Below are 20,293 nucleotides of genomic sequence, written 5' to 3'. Positions count from 1 at the left end.
GTAAATATATATACACATATGTTTATATGTATACATACACATATGTGTATGTAAAATCATTCTATATATACTTCTATTTATCAGTTCTTTCTTTGGACGCAGTTAGCATTTTCCTTCATGTCATTTGCACTGGGTATTTATAATAGTCGAAATGACTTAGTTACTCAAAGTTTTTTTTTGGGGGGGGGAGTGGCTATAAAGGTTAAATGACTTGCCCAGGGTCACGCAGCTAGTAAGTATCAATTGTCTGAGGCAAGTTTTGAACTCAGGACCTTCTGAATCCAGGACTGGTGCTTTATCCACAATGCCACCTAGCTGCCCCATAAAGTTGTTTTTAAAAGAATATTGCTATTACCATATAGGTTTCCTTGGTTCTGCTCATTTCATGTTTCACTATTTCATTCAAGTCTATTCATGTTTTTCTACAGTCAATAAGTCTATCAGTAGACAGTAGTATTCCATCACCATTACATACCAAAACTTGTTCAGGCATTCCCCAATTAATGGGCATCCCACAATTTCTAGTTCTTTCCCACCACAAAGAGAGCTGCTAAAATATTTTAGAACATGTAGGTTCTTTTACTTTTTCCCTAATTATCTTTGGAAAGAGACCTAAATGCCTATAATGGTATTGCTGGGTCTCAAAGTGTCTCAGCCTCCTTCCTCTTTGGGAAATTAATAGTTCATCAGTATCTGCCCCAAATGCCTTTTGGATGGACAGAACTGGCCCCAATTGGATACTGACCTCTTTCCCTCAGACTTAGTGGAGTTCAGCACAATTCCCCCAAACCCTATGGTCTTCTGTCCCGCTCCCTCTGTTCCTCAGTTCTCTGAGCCTACATTGGTAGTTCAGAGCTTTTGCTATGATGGTGCAATGAGGTTGATCTCTGTGGTTTGGATCTCTGAGGCACTGGGAGGAAGGTCAGATGGGGTATTGTATAGATCTCTATTTTAAGCCTTGACCTATATCTTCTTGCCCTTGCCCTTTCCCCAGTTCCAAGGTCTCCTGCAAAGATCTTTTTTCAGCATAGAATGCTTCCTGCCCATGGTGCTATTTGTCAAGGCCCATTTTAGTTTCTGCACCTGGAGGGTATCTGTCTAAGCTGAGAAAACTTCCAGATCCAGGAACCAGGGTCTCTACAGCACTAGAAAGTGGGAGGATGGACTGGGTGTAGGGTAGAATTTTGTTGCAAACTTGTGTTATCAGGGTCTTGGCTCTGGGAGAGCAGCTTGCTGCATGGGAGTTCTGAGTGAGTTCAAGGTAAATGTCAGATTGTGGGTTTTGTTTTATTGTTACCTTCTCTGGGATTCTGCTTTATCTTTATCTGTTGCTTTATCTTTGCTGTATAATTTCATTTTTGGAGATGTTTGAGATATTGTGGGGATCAGGGAAAATGTCTAGTCCTCCACTTTGTTACTCACATGAAGTGGAAGCCCTGAACAATCCGTTTAACTCCCCCTTGGCTTTAGTTTCCTCATTTGTCAAGTGGGGAGAGTAATAGTACCCTATATGGTGGTTAGGGGGATTAAGAGATAATTTCTAAAGCTTTTTAGGAACCATAAAGTGCTATATAAATGCCATAGTCCTCAATCTTATCATCACCACCACTATCATCATTATCATCAGCATGGATTCAAGCAGGCAGAGATTCAGAGAGAACACATTCCTGGGCAGGGAGATACCCTGTGAAAAGCCACAGAGCCTGAAGATGGACAAAGGAGTTGGACTGCTCCAGGTGTTGAGTGGAGGGGCCCTACAAAGTCATGGTAAAGAATAGCACTTCATCATGTGTACCTTCCTCATCATACCCTGGTACAGGCTTTGGGGAGTGTTGACTGAAAGTCTGTTCTCTACTCTCATCTCTCCCAGTCTCTTCCTTTTGTGGGTGAAGAAACTGATGGTTGGAGGAATTGACTTACCCAGGATATCACAAATAGTAAGTGGAAAAACCATGATGAAATTGAGGCTGTCTGCCCCAAGACCCATGTTCATGTCACTATGCATGTGACCTTCATAATGAATGAGAGTAAGAGTTGGCAAAAAGCCAGCAAGTCATGTTTTCTACCCACTCAGTGATTGGTACTTTCTGCTCAAAGGAAGGAATGAAGCTCAACATGATTCCCAAGTGTCAAGGCGAATAATTTGATCTAGGAGCACCCACCTTTCAAAGGAGAGAGAGGAGAGAAACAGCAGCTATCAGAGCTGGATGGGAGGATGGGGCAGGGCCTCAGTGAGTCATGAGCTTTGGCACTCTCCACCCCTGCCTGGCATTCAGTCAGCTTGTCTTTTTTTTAACTATTCGTGTGCCCTGGCAAGGACATACTACTTTATCTGGAGTCTTTCCTAAACATATACCCCTGTTCCAGATGAGAAAATGAGGTTCATTCCCATCCAGGCATCCCTGGGGGCCCCAAGTTTCATCGACTCTGGGCCTGTCTGGTCAGAGTTGAAGCAGCTGCTTTGGGGTGTCCTAAGCCATACATAGTCTCTGCCTCCTCCTGGTTCCTCCCTTTAGCTCTCTCTCTGGTAATGGCAGGTAAGTGGTGAGACAAGTTGTCTTTGCCTGAAGGAGATACAGCTCTGGGTGTGAAAGCATATGGGAGGGGATCCAGGATCCTGCTTCTGATTGTCACTATGACACAGTCTGGGCTAAGACTCTACCCAGAGTGCTGTACACAGAGTCAGCCCTGAATGACAACTTGCAGACTGACTACAAGAGAAACCCAAGGAGCTCTGTCTGACTACTACATTTCTTTTACCCCTTTAAACAAGTTGTATGGGGAACTAGGTGGTGCAGTAGATGGAGTATTGCACCTGGAGGCCGGAAGATCTGAGTTCAAATCCAGCCTCAGACACTTAATGTGACCTTGGGCAAGTCACTTCACTCTGCCTCAGTTCCTCATCTGTAAAATGAGGATACCCTGGAGAAGGAAGTGGCAAATCACTCTAGTATCTTTGCCAAGAAAACCCCATGGAAAAGTCCATGGAGTCATATAGAGCCACCTCATATATACATGACCAAACAACAAAAACAACCTTTGATGAAATGGCAGAGAGTTTGAATATTATATTATATTATATATGTTATAGAATATTTTTTGAAAATAGTCTATAGATTTGGTTGGGGCCTATTGGAAACCAGGCATAAGCCTGTAACATAAGAACCATTTGGTGGGAAAATTGGAATGAACCATAGAGACCAGCTAGTTCAGCCCCCACATTTTTGCAGATGAGGAAATTGAGTCCCAGAAAGGGAAAGAAGCTTATACATTTTGAATTGGAAGCAATAAGAGGCTATTTAGTCAAATCTCCTCATTTTGCAGATTTAAAAAAGCAGCTATGTGGCAAAATAATAATAGTGAATATATGACAATTTCAAAGTTTGCAAAAAGCTTTCCAAATATCTAATTTTATCCTCACAACAACACTGGGAGGTTGTTTGCTCTTGTTTAGTCATTTTCAGTTGTGTCCAACTCCTCTCAAACCCTTTTGGGGGTTTTCTTGGCAAAGATACTGGAGTAGTTTGTCATTTCCTTCTCCAGCTCATTTTACAGATGGGGAAACTGCAGCAAACAGAAGTAAGTGACTTGCCTCAGGTCACATAGCTAGTAAATATCTGAGGTCAAATTTGAACTCAGGTCCTCCTGACTTTAGGCCTGGAGCTCTATCCACTGCACCACCTGGATGCCTATAGGTGCCATTATTATTCCATTTTTACAGATAAGAAAACGGAGGCAGATAGAGATCAAGTGACCTGCTTAGGGTCATGCAGCTAGGAAGTATCTAAGGCTAGATTTGAACCCAGCTGTTCCTGATTCACTCAGTTCTGGACTTGGAGTTAGGAAAAACTGAGTACAAGTCCTATTTCAGACACTAGCTGTATGATTCTGGATAAGTCTCTTTGCCTCTCTTATCCTGGACTACAAAGGTCCCTTATAGCTCAAAATAAATGATCCCATAAAACCTGGTAAGTTAATGATGCACAGGTAGTAAATTTTTAAAAGTCAAGATTTGAACCTAGGTCCTTTGTCTCCAGGTCCTATGCTATTTCTGTCACATCATAGATTCCTTAAGTGTCATGAAAAAACAAATTTAATAATGAAAGAGATTGCAACTGGTTGATCTGGGGGAGATTTGAAGTACATTCATAGGGTACTTACCATAAGACTTAGTGGACCTCTACTTCTTGTGATAGGATTATATTGTTATGGTTTGTGCTGTGTTCTTTAAGAAGTCCGTGACATTTGGGTGATGTCATGACTTGCACTGAATTGGATTTAATGAGGGAGGGCTGTGCAAAGTCACCAACCTCATTCTCTCCTCTAGAGCCATCTGGGTCAGGCAGCAAGATATACATCAGAACAACTGGATGTTTAAGGCAATTGGGTTAAGTGATTTGCTCAGGGTCACACATCTAGTAAGTGTCTCGAGTTGAGATTTGAACTCAGGTCCTCCTAACTTCAGGGTCAGTGCCCTATCCACTGTGCCACCTAGCTGCCCTGATAGGTTAATATAAAGAGAACTAGAAGGAAGCTTAGAAATACTCTATTTAAAACTCATGAGGAAACTGAGACCCAGGAAGGGGGCCTGAATTTCAAATTCCTTTGTCACCAAAAGCCTCCACAATCTGGTAGGACTCTCCCTACCTTTTCAGTTTTATTTCACGTCACCCTCCTTCATATAATTTACCTTTAAGGGTTGGGTTAACTCAATGCCTCACATCTGTATATACAGAAGGTATGTGAATATACCTCATAATTTCCTGTCTCCATGCCTTTGCTCATGCTGTTTCCTATCTCTATAATATCCTCTCTTCCCTTTTTTGGTTTATTGAACCTATTCTTTTAAAATCTATATAAAATACCACCTGTAGTATGCCTTCCCTAATTCACCTGGTAGGTAATAACCTCTTCCCTCAGATTTAACAAAGCACATTTTTTAGTAGCTTTTACTCTACTTAAACAGTTATTTCATAATACAGAGAGCTCCCAGTGGAGAAACTCATCAATAGAGGTGACAGGTTTTGCAACTTAGTCTTACATGAAAGTTTTGCAAGTATCTTTAGTATCTTGCCAAGGGTTATTCAACTGATGTGTGCCTCAAATGAGCACAGGTCTTCCTGACTATGAAGGCTGGACCAGATTCATCACCAGTTCTCTATCCACTGCACTACCCTCTCTTTGTCTGATATGATTGCACAAGGTCACATAGATAGTGATAGAGCTGGAGATCAGAACCCAGGTAAAATATTCTGACTCCCATACTATCTGTGGGCTATCTTCATCCTATAAAGACAATGATACTTGGGTAGCTATGGAAGGAATCCACATGATAACTGCTCCTAATTCAAGGAGTGTGTATATGTATGGGAATCCTAGAAGTACCTATGGAGTATTACTAGACAATCTTCAAATCAGATGAGTGAAGAATTTTCCTAGTGTCACATGTGTGACAACTCCTTACTCATGTCACCTTCTCATCCTATTGGTGATCCAGACCCCAGATTATGCTTCAGTGGATTACTCCCCCTGAATACTGTCCCTGCCAGCAGGGCCGCAGCTGAAAGCGGGTCAGCTATTGAGCTCAGGTGAGTGAGTCACTGGGGAGATGTTGAAGAGCTAGAATCTATAGTTTTTAAGATAGGCCTTGAATCTTAGAACATACATTTAGACTTGGAAAGTATCTTAGAGAACAATTAGTTTCAATTTTCTCATTTTATAGACAGAGCAAAGCTCCCTCTTGTGTCATATCCTAATTCCTGACAAAATGACATTGAAACCATGATGTAGATTCACCAACCTGGCTCTCCACTGTACATACAAGTCCTCAGACTGCAACAAGATTCTGGAATTTGGGGAAGGGAGGACAGAGGCAATCTTAAAACTCCTTTCCTATAATCTCTATTAAAAAAAATTTCCTCCCCACCCTAAGACCATTGATGATCAAACTCCTGATTATGATGTAATTAGGGTGTAAAATTCTGCCTGGGAGAGGGTATTAGTAGTCTCCTAAACAAGGGGTGGCTGGGTTGGGGAATTGCTTTGAGGTGAGTGAATTAGTAAGGGAAGGGAAAAGAAGAATGGGAAATTCAAAGGTCAGTGACTGATTGGCTAGTCAAGAGGAAGGAATAAGTAGATTTTCCTTTATTGTATTAGATTGGGATAGGGGTGGAGGGGGAATGAAATACCAGACTGGTCTATAACTCTTTTTTTAAATGAAGATCCAACTATTGAATAACCATATATTGTATGTATCATAGGTACCTTAAAAGTTATCTGTTTAAGGGGTAATTTGAAAATATTTGGCACATCTGTTCCATTTTCTGGGAGGAAAGATCTTTAGAATAAAGTAAAATTTTATTTCGGATATGTAATCCCACAGTAAAAAGCTCAGGTTCTGTCTCTTCCTTTTAACCATCCATGTAATAGTCACTTTTCTCAGAATCTCAATTTTTTCATCTGTAAAACAGTCAGACTAGACTACATGCTCTCAAGGAGTCTTTTAGCTCTGATTTTTCTATGGAACAATAGAATTTTGAATGCCTGGTTTTAAATTGTAGTCTCCTAACACTTACTGGCAGAGTGACGTTGGGCAATTCACTTTTACTCTCTGAAACTGTTTCACTATCTATAAAATGAGAATAATAGTTTTCCTACTGATTTCATGGGAAAGATCTCTGTACATGTTAGCTTTAGAATGTGATTGTTACTATGTGTTTCTTTTTTCTATTCCCATTTTGCTTTGATTTGGTTCAACAAATAGAATGATCTGCCAAGTAGAAAATAAACATCATATAGAAAGAGTGGCAGCTTAAAATAGGTGAGGCGATCCATAGTAAGATAGCATTCACTTATTTTTAAGTTCAAGTCTTTAAACCCAGAAGAATGACATTCCTGAGGGGTGAAATAAATTGCAGATCATGGACCCTAGATTTAAATTGGAAAAAGAACCTTTGAGGTAATACAGTTCAATTACCTCATTTTACAGAGGTTAAGCAAGAGAGGTTAAGCAACTTTCCTGAGGGAGAGAGCCAAGAGACCCATAAGCATGTATGCCTCAGACAGTAACTTCTAAAAAATCATAGAGAATTGGGGGTGGAGGAGAGGTGACATTTTCAAATTTCTGCCAAAAAAAAAATAAAGGTGTATTTTAGAAACACAAATGCAACATTTAATTAAACTTATAAATTAGCTTCCTAGCAAAACCTGATTCAAACTGAAGTCCTAGAAGAAACCTGTCTCTACTATTATTTAGAAAAGTGCCAGTGGAGATTCCATTCCCGCCCCTACCCCACCCCCATGCCTTTTCCTTGAATCAGCCTAACCCAGGAAATGAATCCCAGGGAAGGAAAAGCTCAAGTACCAGCTTCTGCAAGAGGCCTTTTTGGTCATGTGAGCCTTCCCCTCTAAGGTTCTCTTTCTTCTAATTTGTTTCTATCATGTCTATACCTATTTATTTATATGTGATCTCACTCTTTATTTTTTTTTTCTGGAGCAATGAGGGTTAAGTGACTTGCCCAGGATCACACAGCTAGCAAGTGTCAAATGTCTGAGGCCGGATTTGAACTCAGGTCCTCCTGAATCCAGGGTTGGTGCTTTATCCACTGTGCCACCTATCTGTCCCCAGTTTTTTTAAATAACATTTTTATTTAAAGTTTTGAGTTCCAAATTCTATCCCTTTAAACATCTTTCTATCTGGGCCTGTTTAACCCTGCTTCCTCCTGTTCTCAGAATAGGGGAATACAAGAGAATTTAGAGCAACCTAGTACTAAAAAACCACTTCCATTTTCATAATCTTATCCTAGCCTTCCCATATTTTCTTGGATTGGTTTCACCCAAGTTATCTTCATTTTCCTCCTCCCTTAAAAAGGAAACACCAAACCCTGCAATCCTTCAACAAGAATGTAAAGTTCACAGAAAATGCTGTATTAATTCAGGAAATTTTCCCTCTCTTTCTGTGACAGGAGGCAGCTTTGAGCTGAGCCCACAGGTGACGACATATTCCACTTCCATCAATCACCACCTAGGTCCTGCTTGGAGTAGCAGCAAAAGAAAACACAAAGCCGTCTCTCTCATCTCAGCCTTCTTTCTTCCATCCTTGTGACCAATGATATATAAAGTTTGCTTCCAGGAACTGAGGAAGGATCCACGGTCCTGCTGAAATCCTCCTGATTCTTCTTTTTTCCAAGTTACCTTGCACTCACGATGCGCCTTCTCTACCTTATGCTCCTGGTCCTTGTTATTCTTTGCCAGGTACTCTCAGGTAAGCTTTGAACTCCCTCTCAGAGATGTCTTGATGGTTAATTCAGGGGCTTAGAGCTGGTAGACTCATTCTCTCTTCACCTTTGCCTCTTTGAATTCTTCCTTCAAGGATAATTTCATGTACCACCTCCCATGGGAAACTTTTCTTGATCTCCTTCAGTTAGTGATTTTTCTTCCAAATGACTTTGTATTCACATAATTATCTGTAGATGTCTTTTTCTCCATAGAATAGAAGCTCCATGAGGTAAGGGACTGTTTCAGTGTTGTTTAGTTGTTTTTGTAATCCCAGTGCCTAGTACCTACAATAACTAAATGCCTAGTATCTATAATAATTCCTTTATTTGTCATTTAAAGACCTTCACAGGGGGCAGCTAGGTGGCACAGTGGATAAAGCACCAACCCTGGATTCAGGAGGACCTGAGTTCAAATCCAGCCAGAAACACTTGACACTTACTAGCTGTGTGATCCTGGGCAAGTCACTTAACACTCATTGCCCCACAAACAACAACAACAACAAAAGACCTTCACAACCTGTCCCCTTTCTGCTTTTCCACTCCTCTTGCCCCTTTCCTCACCTCCATGTTTTCCATAATCCAGCTATACGTCTACTTTGCTTTCCTTTCACACAAGATTCCACCTCCTTATTCTCTACCTTTGCCCTGCTTACCCCTATGCCTGCAATGCTTATTCCTTCCTCCTCACTTCATTTTCTTGCAAGCCCAGACTTTTTTCAAGACTCAGCCTAAGGACGAGCTTCTGTGAGAGGCCTTCCTGGTCATCCTGCTGGTGACTTTAATTTCCCCTCTCATGTTCCTTTTCTTCTGCTTTGTATCTTTTCTGTCTGTACCTATTTATTGATACGTTGTCTCAGTCATGAGTTTGCCAGCTCCTGGAGGGAAGGGGCTGGTTTTGTGCTTTTCCTTTCTTTGTATCCCCAAGCGCTTAGCTCATTGCCTGACACAAGGTGAAGCATTTATGCTTATTCACTGTCCTCAAGTGATAGATTGGGTTTCCTCTTCTGGATATGCCCGATGTCAGTGAAATCACAGGTCCAGTCTCGACCTTCATCTTCTTAGGGGTGTTTTATTGTTTCCCCTATTTGTTGTATACTCTGAGAGTAAGGTTTGTTTTATTTTCTTTTCTATTCCCACTGCCTTTAGCAGTACACATAATAGGAGCTTACTGGATAATATAGTTAACTTTATATAGCATTTTAATTTTTGTGAAGGGATTTACACATTATCTCATTTGATCCTGACAACAACCCTCAAGGTGTTCATTACACCCACTTTATAGATGAGGAAAGTGAGGCTGAGAGGTTTAAGTGACTTGTTCAGGATCAAGCAGTGAGAAATTCTCTAAAGTAGGATTTAAACTGAGGTGACTCCAAGTTTAACACTTTCTTCAATCTGCCATCTAGATGTATCAAAACTACAGTTTCCTGAAATATTAAAGAAATATAAATAAAAGATGATTAATAAAAAAATAATTGATGGTAAGAGATAAGCTCGGCAGTGTAAACCATGTAGAGAGAAGAAGGGGCCAAGACTAACCCTTGAGGAAGGGTAGTTCTGAGGATGGGAACTGTGTATGTGTGAGTAAGCAAGGACCAGGAAGAGCAAATAAGAAAGGTGCCAAGGGAAGCAAGGGATATTATAAGGATCAAAGGACTGCAGGCAAAATAGAGATAATTGCTTCCCTGTCCACCTCACAGTGCTGTGGTGACAATCAAATGAGATTGCAATGGATGTGAAAGCACTTCTCACAAATTCAAATTCAACGAACATTAGTCAGTTAATGTGTTCATTCATCATAGATAACACCAATCCCTGTCTTCATGGAGCTCCTTGTCTACTAGGGGAATAAGAAATGACATCATATAAATGGGGTGATTATCATATAATGTTCAAGCCAAAAAAGATCTCAGAAGTCATCCAATCCAATCTCTTTATTTTGCAAATAGGTAAAGTTCAGTCAAGAAGAGGGGGAGAAATGATTTTTATATGTTCCCCCAGGCAGAAAATATTAGACATTGATTTTAACCCTGATCTTCTGACTTCAAATCCAATTTTGTTTCTATTGTGTTGTTGTTTACTCTTTTCAGTCATGTCTGACTCTTCACGACCCTATTTGGGATTTTCTTTCTTTCTTTTTTTTTTTTTTGGTGAGGCAGTTGGGGTTAAGTGACTTGCCCAGGGTCACATAGCTAGTAAGTGTTAAGTGTCTGAGGCCGGATTTGAACTCAGGCACTCCTGAATCCAGGGCCAGTGTTCTATCCACTACGCCACCTAGCTGCCCCCTATTTGGGATTTTCTTGACAAAGATACTTAAGTGGTTGGTCATTTTCTTCTCCAGCTCATTTTACAGATGAGGAAACTGAGGCAGACAAGGGTCACACAGTTTGTAAGTGTCTGAGGCTGGATTTGAACTTATGTTTTCTGACTCCAGGCCCAGTGCTGTATTCATTGTGCCACCTAGATGCTCCTCTTTCTATTGTACCACATGATATCTTCCACTCAGCTGTGAATAGAAACAGAAATTTAACTAATTTTGAATTGTAATGTGGTGAAACAGTAGGTTGGTTTTTGGAATCTGAGGACCTATTTAAATTCTAGCTGTACCATTTGCTACACGTGTGACTTTAGGGCAAATGACTTTTTTCATAGGGTTTTAGTTTTTTCATCTGCAAGATGAAGGACATTGGTACCTGAGTTTTGATCCTGCCTCTCAGACACTTAACTAATTCTATCTTTGGACAAGTAGATCTCTAAACCTCTTAGTCTTGTTTTCCTCATCAGTAAATTTGGGGGTTATACTAGATGACTTCTGGGGTCTTTTCCAGCTTTAATATCATCCCATGACATTATGACCCCTGTGGTCCCTTCCAGCTCCAAATAGATAATCTTTTATAGCTGCCATAGATATTTAGCCAAATAACTAAGTGTTGAAAATGTGCTCCATGTTCCCAGCTCACCCCCCCCCCTTCTCATCTTACTTCATGTCTGTCTGAGACAAGCAGTGTTGTCAGAAACTCTCATTTTCTTTTTACAGTGGATGGAAAGAAGTCTGACATTCCTTCCTGTTACTTTTATCGGGGCATCTGCCGGAATAAAAAAGAAATCAAATGCATGCCCTTGCCTGGAAGATGCCCAAATTCTAAGAAACACTGCTGCAGGAAAGGACTTTAACCTATTACGGCAAACTCTGGAGGATTTGGGGGAGATTCCTGTCCCAGTTGCCTTCTGCTGAATAAAACTAGCAATGTCCTTATTCCATTTTCCTTAGTCAACAATATGATTCAAATCAACACATTTGTTATGCCCCTAAACTGAGCAAGGCTCTGTCCAAGGTGCTAGCTTTACAATGATCCACTAGACAAGCCCTGGATCTTCCTTAGACAGTATGGGAGTCCAAAGAGGCTTGGACTGGGTATCAGGATATCTAGGTTCATATGTTGACTCTACCCCAATTAGCTGTGTGACTTTGGGTGAGACAATTTATCATCTATGAATTTGTTTCCTCATCTGTGAAATGTGTATAATACTTCCATTACTGAACCTTGAAAGAGTGGTACCATTGAAGAATAGGATCTTCATAAACCCCCAAATGTTAAAGAAGTGTGATATGTTTTTACTTTTTTGATCAGAACCATGGCTTCATCAGTATAGCTTGCTCCCAGGAAAACATTGCTTCTACCCATGAACATTTATGCCTAGAGAGTGCAGAGGGAGTGTGGGTTATAGTGAGAAAACTGGCTACAGGAAGACCCAGATTCAAGTTCTGCCTCTGATACACACTGATATGTACTGGTTAAGCCTAGATGACTCACTTTATCTCTTAATATCCTAAATCATTTTCTAAAATTTTAATTATTTTATAATTATAATTAAGGAGAAAGGTTCATTTAGATAATCTTTGAGTTCCCTTCTAAGTTTTGACATTGCATCATTCTATGTGTTGATAGAGGAGGGGTGAAGTGATAGGCAATTTCAAAGAAACGAAGTGGAAAAGGGGAGGATTCAAATGACAATACATTTGACTGGAGTGTCATTCTCTGTTTCCTTCTCCTCCCTCTGAGAGTTTTAACTTTTAGACATTAAAAAAGAAGTGGAATCTAGTTCAGTTATTGTGTGTGAGTCTAGGTTAAAAAGGTTGAGAAAAAGTACCAGGATGGATTGAAGGGATAACATAATATTAAAGGATTATTGATTTAGAACTGGAAGTATTCAAACCCCAGATTCAAACCCCAGATGGGGCTTGAAGTGAAGATGATGGGGATGAGTTGGGCAGGAAGTCCTTTTCCCATTAGGCATGAGATAGATTAAAGTAGAAGGAGAAAGAAGGACATAGAATAGAAAACTTCTCATTATCCCAGGACATAAAATCATATATGAACTTGGTGACTGTGGTCTTAGCAAAATGCATATGCCAAGTTGTAACTCCCCATAATATTCTAACCCCGTGCCCCATCAAACAGTCTATTCCCCATCTCCATATCTTTGTACTTGGCCATCCTCTGCCTGGAATGCACTGCCTCCTCAACTTTAGCTTTTAGAATCTCTAGATTACTTCAAAGTTCAACTTAAGCACCATCATCTACATGAAACTTTTCCTGATTCCCCCAGCTACTAATGCCTTCTCCCCTCAAAATTAACCTGTATTTATTTTACATACAGGGTGTTCCAATACTTTTTTTTGGTGAGGTTAAATTGGGGTTAAGTGACTTGCCCAGGGTCATATAGCTAGTAAATTGTCAAGTGTCTGAGGCCAGATTTGAACTCAAGTCCTCCTGACTCCAGGACCGGTTCTCTATCCACTGTGCCACCTAGCTGCCCCCTCTAATACTTTTTAAAAGAAAATCTCTCACTATCCTGGTAAATTTAAACATATTTGAACCTGATGAACTATAGTTTTTTTTTTTTTTTAGTGAGGCAATTGGGGTTAAGTGACTTGCCCAGGGTCACACAGCTAGTAAGTGTTAAGTGTCTGAGGCCGGATTTGAACTCAGGTACTCCTGACTCCAGGGCCGGTGCTCTATCCACTGCGCCATCTAGCTGCCCCTGAACTATAGTTTTAATCAAAATGTAGGAGCTGAGTTGAAGCTCCCCATAATACTCAAACCCTGTTCTCTCCCTCCCTTGTCTCTTCCCCATATGTTCAAATAACACCATTGTTTATCCATCAAACTTCTGGGTTCGCTCATAGTTTATATCTGGTTCCATTAAAAAATTTATATGATAGCTCAAATCCCACCACTTAAGAGTTAAGAATGAATTTTAATCAAAGAGATAATAGTCGAACATAGCCTTTTACTGTTACAAACTTGTTGAGCTAATGTGGTTTAGCAACACCTTATGAGAATACTTCTAGACTAGAAATTAGTACAGCAATGTTTGAATTCTGGAGTATGGCACTAACTAGCTGTTAGATCTTAGGAATGTCCCTTTCCTTTTCTGGGACTCCACAGAGAAGCTGGAGGGAGGCTCCACACATGGAAAATTGTGGAGGGACTAAATAGACTCTAAAGTCCTTTTAAGCTTTGACATTCTATGGTATGTATCAGTCACTCTATTGGGAGGGCCTGACACAGTCCTATTGCTACCCATGGTTCTTTTATAGCCAAATCTACAGGGCAGCAAAAGAACAAAAGATTTGGTGGTGTTCTGATGATCTAATTACTATGTCTCAACGGCCAAATCATACCTTTTACTTAGTGATCAATAAATTAATTGCCCGGAACTTAACAAATGAGCATTTATGAAGTACCTATACTGTGCCAGGCATTGTGCTTAATGCTTTACAAATATTATCTCATTTGATCATCACAACAAGCTTATGAGGTAGGTGTTATTATCAGTACAGTTTTATAGTTGAGGAAACTGAGGTACATTAATTGCTTTGGCATACATTTAGTGATCAATAAATTGATTGGTACAATCCCAAATTTGACACTTACTAGGTATATGACCTTGGCCAAGTTCACTTTTCTTTTTTTTTTCTTTTTTCTTTTTTTTTAGTGAGGCAATTGGGGTTAAGTGACTTGCCCAGGGTCACACAGTTAGTAAGTGTTAAATGTCTGAGGCCGGATTTGAACTCAGGTACTCCTAACTCCAGGGCTGGTGCTCTATCCACTGCGCCATCTAGCTGCCCCAAGTTCACTTTTCTAGGCCTCAATTTCCTCCTCTGTAAAATGAAGCGGGTTGGACTAGATAATTCCCAAAGTTCCTTCCATCTCTACATTTTATAATTTGATGAAACATTTTCTTGACTCTTTATACACTCAGTGAGCCCCTAGAACCTGATGTATCATGAGTAGACATCTCCAAGCGCCAAACTCACATGGAGAATGACTTAAACACTGGACAGATCACAGCCCATTAGCATGTCTCACACTAGCATTCTCTGAGGAAGCAAAATGTGGCAGTTTACTATGACTCATCCTCTTAGTAGTTCTTTAGACAAAGGGAGGATTATGATGGGTTCTTCTTACTATTTCTCATGCACAGCACTCCATTCCCCATCTCCATGCCTTTGCACCTGGCTGTCTCCCCCCCCCCACCTGGAATGTACTGCCTCCTCAACTCCATCTTTTAGGATCTTCTAGATTACTTCAGAGCTCAAGAACCATCATCTACATGGAACCTATCTTGATTCCCAGCTACTAATGACTTCCTCCTAAAAAATTACCCTATATTTATTTTATTTTGCATATTTGTTGTTCCAAAGATGTCAGTATAGTTTTGAATTTTAATAGCTTTTGGAACACCCTGTATGTTTTTGTGTACATATATACATATACATATGTATGTATATATGAACATATAATAATATACCTATGTATATGTGTATTGTGTGTGTAGATTTACATCCTCCCCCCAATAGAATATAAACCTCTTGAGAGCAGGGATGGTTTCATTTTTGACTTTAATCCCTAGCACATAGCCTAGTACTCAATAGATACTTAAGTAAGGGATTATTGATTCATTTTGATTGACATCCCCTAGAAAAGTTAATTCTGTGGCCTGAATATTCTGAAGTGGTTTTGCCTCCACATCCTTTCCCCACCACTTCAAAGATAGTCTAATTGTGTTCCCACCTCAAGGATATGTGATTCTGACCCAACTGTGGCCTGTCCCTAGAGCAAAATCACACTCTGAGGGCGAGGATTGAAGAGGATCCCAGTAGAATCCTTGAGACTGAATTCAGAAATCCCCCTCTTGAGAGTAAAACATGGGGGTAGGGGTGAGGAAGACATAGTAATCCTGAGGAAAAATCAAACCTAGGTGGTATATTCTTATACTGCTCCAAACTGGGGAGGGGGAATGTCACCTCTTTCAGACCTACTAACAGATTTATAACCTAATTGGATCATCTCTCATGGGTTGGGTTAAGGGTACAGGATGTCAGAATGACTTTTTGGGGGCATCTATGTATCTGTATCCTTTATCTGTCACCTGTACCATGACATGTGCAAGGTGAGTGGGTGGAGCTCTGTGTCGTAAGAGCTCCTGGCATGAAGCATCAGGAAAAGACATTAGGCTGTCCACACCTTATAATGACAGAAAATGTGTCTGCCTGCTCAGTCTGTCCAGCATCCTCCCCGATAAGACACAGGTGAGCTCCTTTCTCTCCTATCTTATCTTGGAAGCTTCACAGTGTCTTGGGTGGAAGAAGCACCAGTCAAACGCCAACCATGAGGCTGCTCCATTACCTGCTCTTTTTCATTTTCTTCTTGTTCTTGCTGCCTATTCCAGGTAAGATGGGGTCAAGGGCTGTGGTCCTGGAAAACAGGTGGCCAGAAAGGATAGAAAAGCATATACTATCATGAAATGAGGATCTGTATTTGACTTTCTCAAAAGCATTAAACTTGAGTAGATTCTTTAAATGGCAGATAGGAGGTAGATAAGAAAGTAACTTCACAGCAGGGATTGGTCACAAATGTTTTCAGTCCATTGACCTCTAAGATAGGACAAGAGTCCTCCTGACTTAGAAAATTAGTATTCTCTGAGTGAGATACTAACATGGGGTTCCCAGGGTTTGTTTGTTTTAAATGAAATATCAAAAGGTAATTAATTAATTTGTCAGAAAGAACAATACAGATGTTCTCATTTTTAAAGACTATAGTGAGAACTTACATTGTCCTGGGAGAATTGGAGCAAATGAAAGGCTCTTGGGAACCAAATACAGATCTGGCTTTCATCAGCAGAGATCACTCACAGGTTGTTTTGTACCATTGAATAGTATTTTCTAGTGCCATTCCTATTTTATGCCTGAACTGTTGGCCAGAAAAAAAGACTGATTTTTAAGGCCCCAGTACATCTTTTGTGGCAAAGTGGTTAGAACACTAGACTTGGAGTCAGGAAAACCTGAGTTCAAATCCAGCCTCAGATACTTACTAGCTGTGTGAACATGAATAAGTCATTTAATCTCTATTTGTCTCAATTTTATCATCTATAAAATGGGAATAATAATAACACCTACCTCCCAGGGTTGTTGTGAGGACAAATGAGATAATAACTGTAAAGTGCTTAGCACAGTGCCTGACACATAGTAAGTGCTATATTAATGTTGATTATTATTATTTTTCACTAAGTCCTATTATGATAAAATCAGAGAAAGAAAGAAAAAAAAAGAATAAGAGACAGAGGGAATGCATATACCAGAGTAGGCATTGGGGCAATTCAAATGCTTTTCAGTCACTTCCTTTTAATGCACACACTACATACATTGTGGCTTAAATTATTTTAAAACAAACATTTTTGGGGAGTAGGGTCTAGATCCTGATTTGGAAATTGCCTCCTCTAATGCAGAAACAGCTGGGGTAGTGCAGTGGTGTCAAACTCAAATAAAAGGTGGGGAAGAATATCCCTGCAGGACACAAATTGACTTAGTTTAAAAATGTATTATTATCTATGTTTTATTGTATTTTTATTTATTTTGTTAAATATTTCCTAATTATATTTTAATGTGGTTCAGGCAGCATTAGTGGATGTTGTGGGGTTGCCTGAGGTCAGTAGGTTGTGTGATAGACACCTCTGAGATAAGCGGATTAAGCGCTGGACAGTGCAGTCCTGGTTCAAATCCCAACTCTGACTCTTACTAGCTCTGTAACCCCCAGCTAGCCACTTAATCTCTCTAGGACTCTGTTTCCTTTTTTTTTTTTTTAAAGAGAAGCATTAGTTGCTTGTCTAGGAAGTTAGCCTGTATCACCCCCTCCTTAATGACATGGCCAGAGTCTCAGGCATAGAGAATATACCTGCCAATTGATTACATTGGTATAACTCACAGGGATGTCTTGAAAGAGTTATCAAGGAAGAAATATCAAACTGGCCCAAAAGTTGCTTTAAAAATCCAGAGTGGGCAAAATAGATTAGAATGTCATTGGGAAATGTTTAATAAAGTTAAAAAATACAATACAACATAGATAATGCTAATTTGTGGTTTTCTCAGTCAATATGCCACATTAGGGATTAATTTCTTTTGGATTTTGGCACTCCTGGTTTAGAGAGCTGAGAGGTTGACCATCTTGTCCAGGGTCATAGAGCCAGTATGTGTCTTGGGCTGGTATTAAATCTAGTTTTTCCTGTTTGCAAAGAAACTCTCTGTCTACCATCTCATAGTTTTAGAATTAAAAAAAGAAAAACCCTCCTTTAGTTTTCTTTTTTTTTTTTACAGGAAAGATGCTGATGAAAAAACTTGTTCTGTTAGGTCATTGATAATAATAGAGAGCAGCTATACAGAGCTTTAAGATTTGGAAAGTGATAAGCATGTAAATATGTGTGTGTATGTATATATAGAATATATGTATGTCTCCTAGCAACAACTATGAATTAGGAGTGGTTGTTATCCCTGTTTTACAGATAAAGATATTGATGCTCACAGAGCTCAACTGTTTGTATTTAGATGAGAGTAAATAATTCATTAGAATACAAATTCCTAGGGGGCAGCTATTTGGAGCAGTGGATAAAGCACCAGACCTGGATTCAGGAGAACCTGAGTTCAAATCTGACCTCAGACACTTGACACTTACTAGCTGTGTGACCTCGGGCAAGTCACTTAACCCTCATTGCCCTGCAAAAAAAAAAAAAAAAAGAATACAATTTTCTTGTAGACAGGGACTGTTGGCCATTTAATCCTTAACACCTAGTAGAAGGTTAAGTGCTTGATGGGTTATTTTTGAGGATATTGTTTAACTAATAACCCCCTAGAACTATTAATTCTTGTGAAGGTGTGACACTGTACCTGCAACAATTATAGTGTCTATGAGTTGGCAATATTTTTGTTCAAGTTTCTGGAAGTAACATCTTGTAAAGAGGTTTTAGTTTATTATTAGTAGTAGTTAGCATTTTATATAGTGTCTATTATGTGCCAGGCACTATGCTAAATGTTTTATAAATATTTCATTTCGTATTCAGAACAACCCTGGTAGATAGGGGCCTTTATTATCTCCATTTTACAGCTGAGGAAACTGAAGCAAACAGAGGTTAAATGATTTGCCCAAAGTCACACAGATAGTAAATATTTGAGGCTACATTTGAAGTCAGGTCTTCCTGACTTCAGACCTGACTCCAGTAACTCTATCCACTGCACCACCTAGCTGTCATAGTACTTGCCTCCCTCACACAGTTTAACAATCTCCTCTCCTTCTAGGTGAAAGTGGGTTGCTGTCACGAATAGAAAGGATGATTTGTAAAGTGAGGCAGGGCAAATGTAGAGTGATTGGATGTACCAGCAAAGAAGAAAAGATTGGGACCTGTTCCTTGGGCCGCCGAAAATGCTGCCGCAAGAAGAAATGAGAAACCAGACAGAGCTTCAAGGTTCAGGATTCTTCAACAAAAAAAGTGGTCAACAAAGACATCCCAGAAAAGAGAAAAATACTTATTTCTACAAAAATACTTATAGCAGCTCTTTTTGTGGTGGCTAAGAATTAGAAATCAAAGGAATGCCCATCAATTGGGGAATGGCTAAACAAATTGTGGTATATGATTGCAATGGAATATTGTGCTATAAGAAATGACAAGCAGGAAGATTTCAGATAGGCCTTGAAAGACTTTTATGAACTGATGTATAGTGAAGTGAATAGAACCAAGAGAACGTTGTGCACAGTAACAGCAATATTGTTCAATGAAGAACTGAATGACTTTATTCTCAGCAATAAAATAATCCAAGACGATCTCAAAGGACTTATGATGAAGCATACTATCCACCTCCAAAGAAAGTACTAATATTAATTGAACACAGATTGAAGAATGCTATTTTTCACTTTCTTTCATTATTTTCTTTTATTTGAGTCTTATACAAAATGATTATTATGGTCATGTTTTATACAATTGAATATGTATACCCTATATCTGATTACTTACCACCTCAGGTAGGGGGTAGAGAGGAGGGAGGAATAGAATTTGGAACTCAAAACTTTAAATAAAAATGTTTATTTAAAAAAGTGGTCAAGAGAAATTTGTGCAATTTAAATTCAGTTGCATCATTTTGTTTAAGAAGGAAACATCTGGAACTTCTGTGACCAAGGCTGAATTGGTGATTTGCCCTTTCCTGCACAGACACCATATTTTAATTGAATTGAAGCCCCTTTCTTGGTAACTCAATCATACCCTCCTTCATATACTATTTATTGGTTGATATGCCATATTTAGACTATGAACTCCTTGAAAGCAGGTTTTCTGTATTTTTTATCTTTTTATGGTCATCCTGTGCAAAGTAGCAATTAATAAAAGTTTATTGAATTGTCATTGAATGGAATGCAGTTTATTCTCCTCTTTCCTCACATCCTGAGATTTCATTGGCATGAGTGTTTCATACACAGATGTGGTTCATAACTCCTCTTGGACTCTGAAGAAGGTTCCCTAGATTTGCTATAGCTGAACATTTTGTCACCTCACGGCCAATCTTTTGCTGAGTTTCTCTGCACTAAGCTAAGTTGGTCCCAAATAACAGTTATACATATAGTCCCTCACCAGGCTGGCCCTCAAGCTTTTCTTGTTTAGTAGGACCTGCCAGATACTATACAACATAG

At 39.5% G+C, this 20,293-nt stretch overlaps 1 protein-coding gene and 1 long non-coding RNA gene across 3 annotated transcripts in view; both read left to right on the top strand.

The window, feature by feature from the left end:
- Window positions 1-11,578, top strand: part of LOC122739970 — a 62,936-nt gene extending 51,358 nt beyond the window's left edge. Inside the window, exons 1-3 of one of the 2 annotated variants that reach the window (XR_006354698.1) lie at window positions 5,337-5,588; window positions 7,965-8,263; window positions 11,314-11,578. This is a non-coding gene — a long non-coding RNA (uncharacterized LOC122739970). Of the gene's footprint in view, window positions 1-5,336; window positions 5,589-7,964; window positions 8,264-11,313 lie in introns of those variants that run through there. The other variant, XR_006354699.1, reaches the window with a different exon arrangement.
- A 4,285-nt stretch (window positions 11,579-15,863) lies between these two features.
- LOC122739778 (beta-defensin 103A-like) lies at window positions 15,864-19,216 on the top strand. Its single transcript, XM_043981459.1, has 2 exons — window positions 15,864-16,016; window positions 18,913-19,216. The coding sequence occupies exons 1-2, from the start codon at window positions 15,956-15,958 to the stop codon at window positions 19,056-19,058; spliced, it is 207 nt and encodes a 68-aa protein (XP_043837394.1). The 5' UTR covers window positions 15,864-15,955; the 3' UTR covers window positions 19,059-19,216.
- The last annotated feature ends 1,077 nt before the right edge of the window (window positions 19,217-20,293 follow it).

This window comes from Dromiciops gliroides, chromosome 2, assembly GCF_019393635.1.
Source record: "Dromiciops gliroides isolate mDroGli1 chromosome 2, mDroGli1.pri, whole genome shotgun sequence".
In the NCBI taxonomy this organism is placed as follows: Eukaryota; Metazoa; Chordata; class Mammalia; order Microbiotheria; family Microbiotheriidae; genus Dromiciops; species Dromiciops gliroides.
Note: the sequence above shows the minus strand (reverse complement) of the source record. Positions and strands in the feature narration are given on the sequence as shown.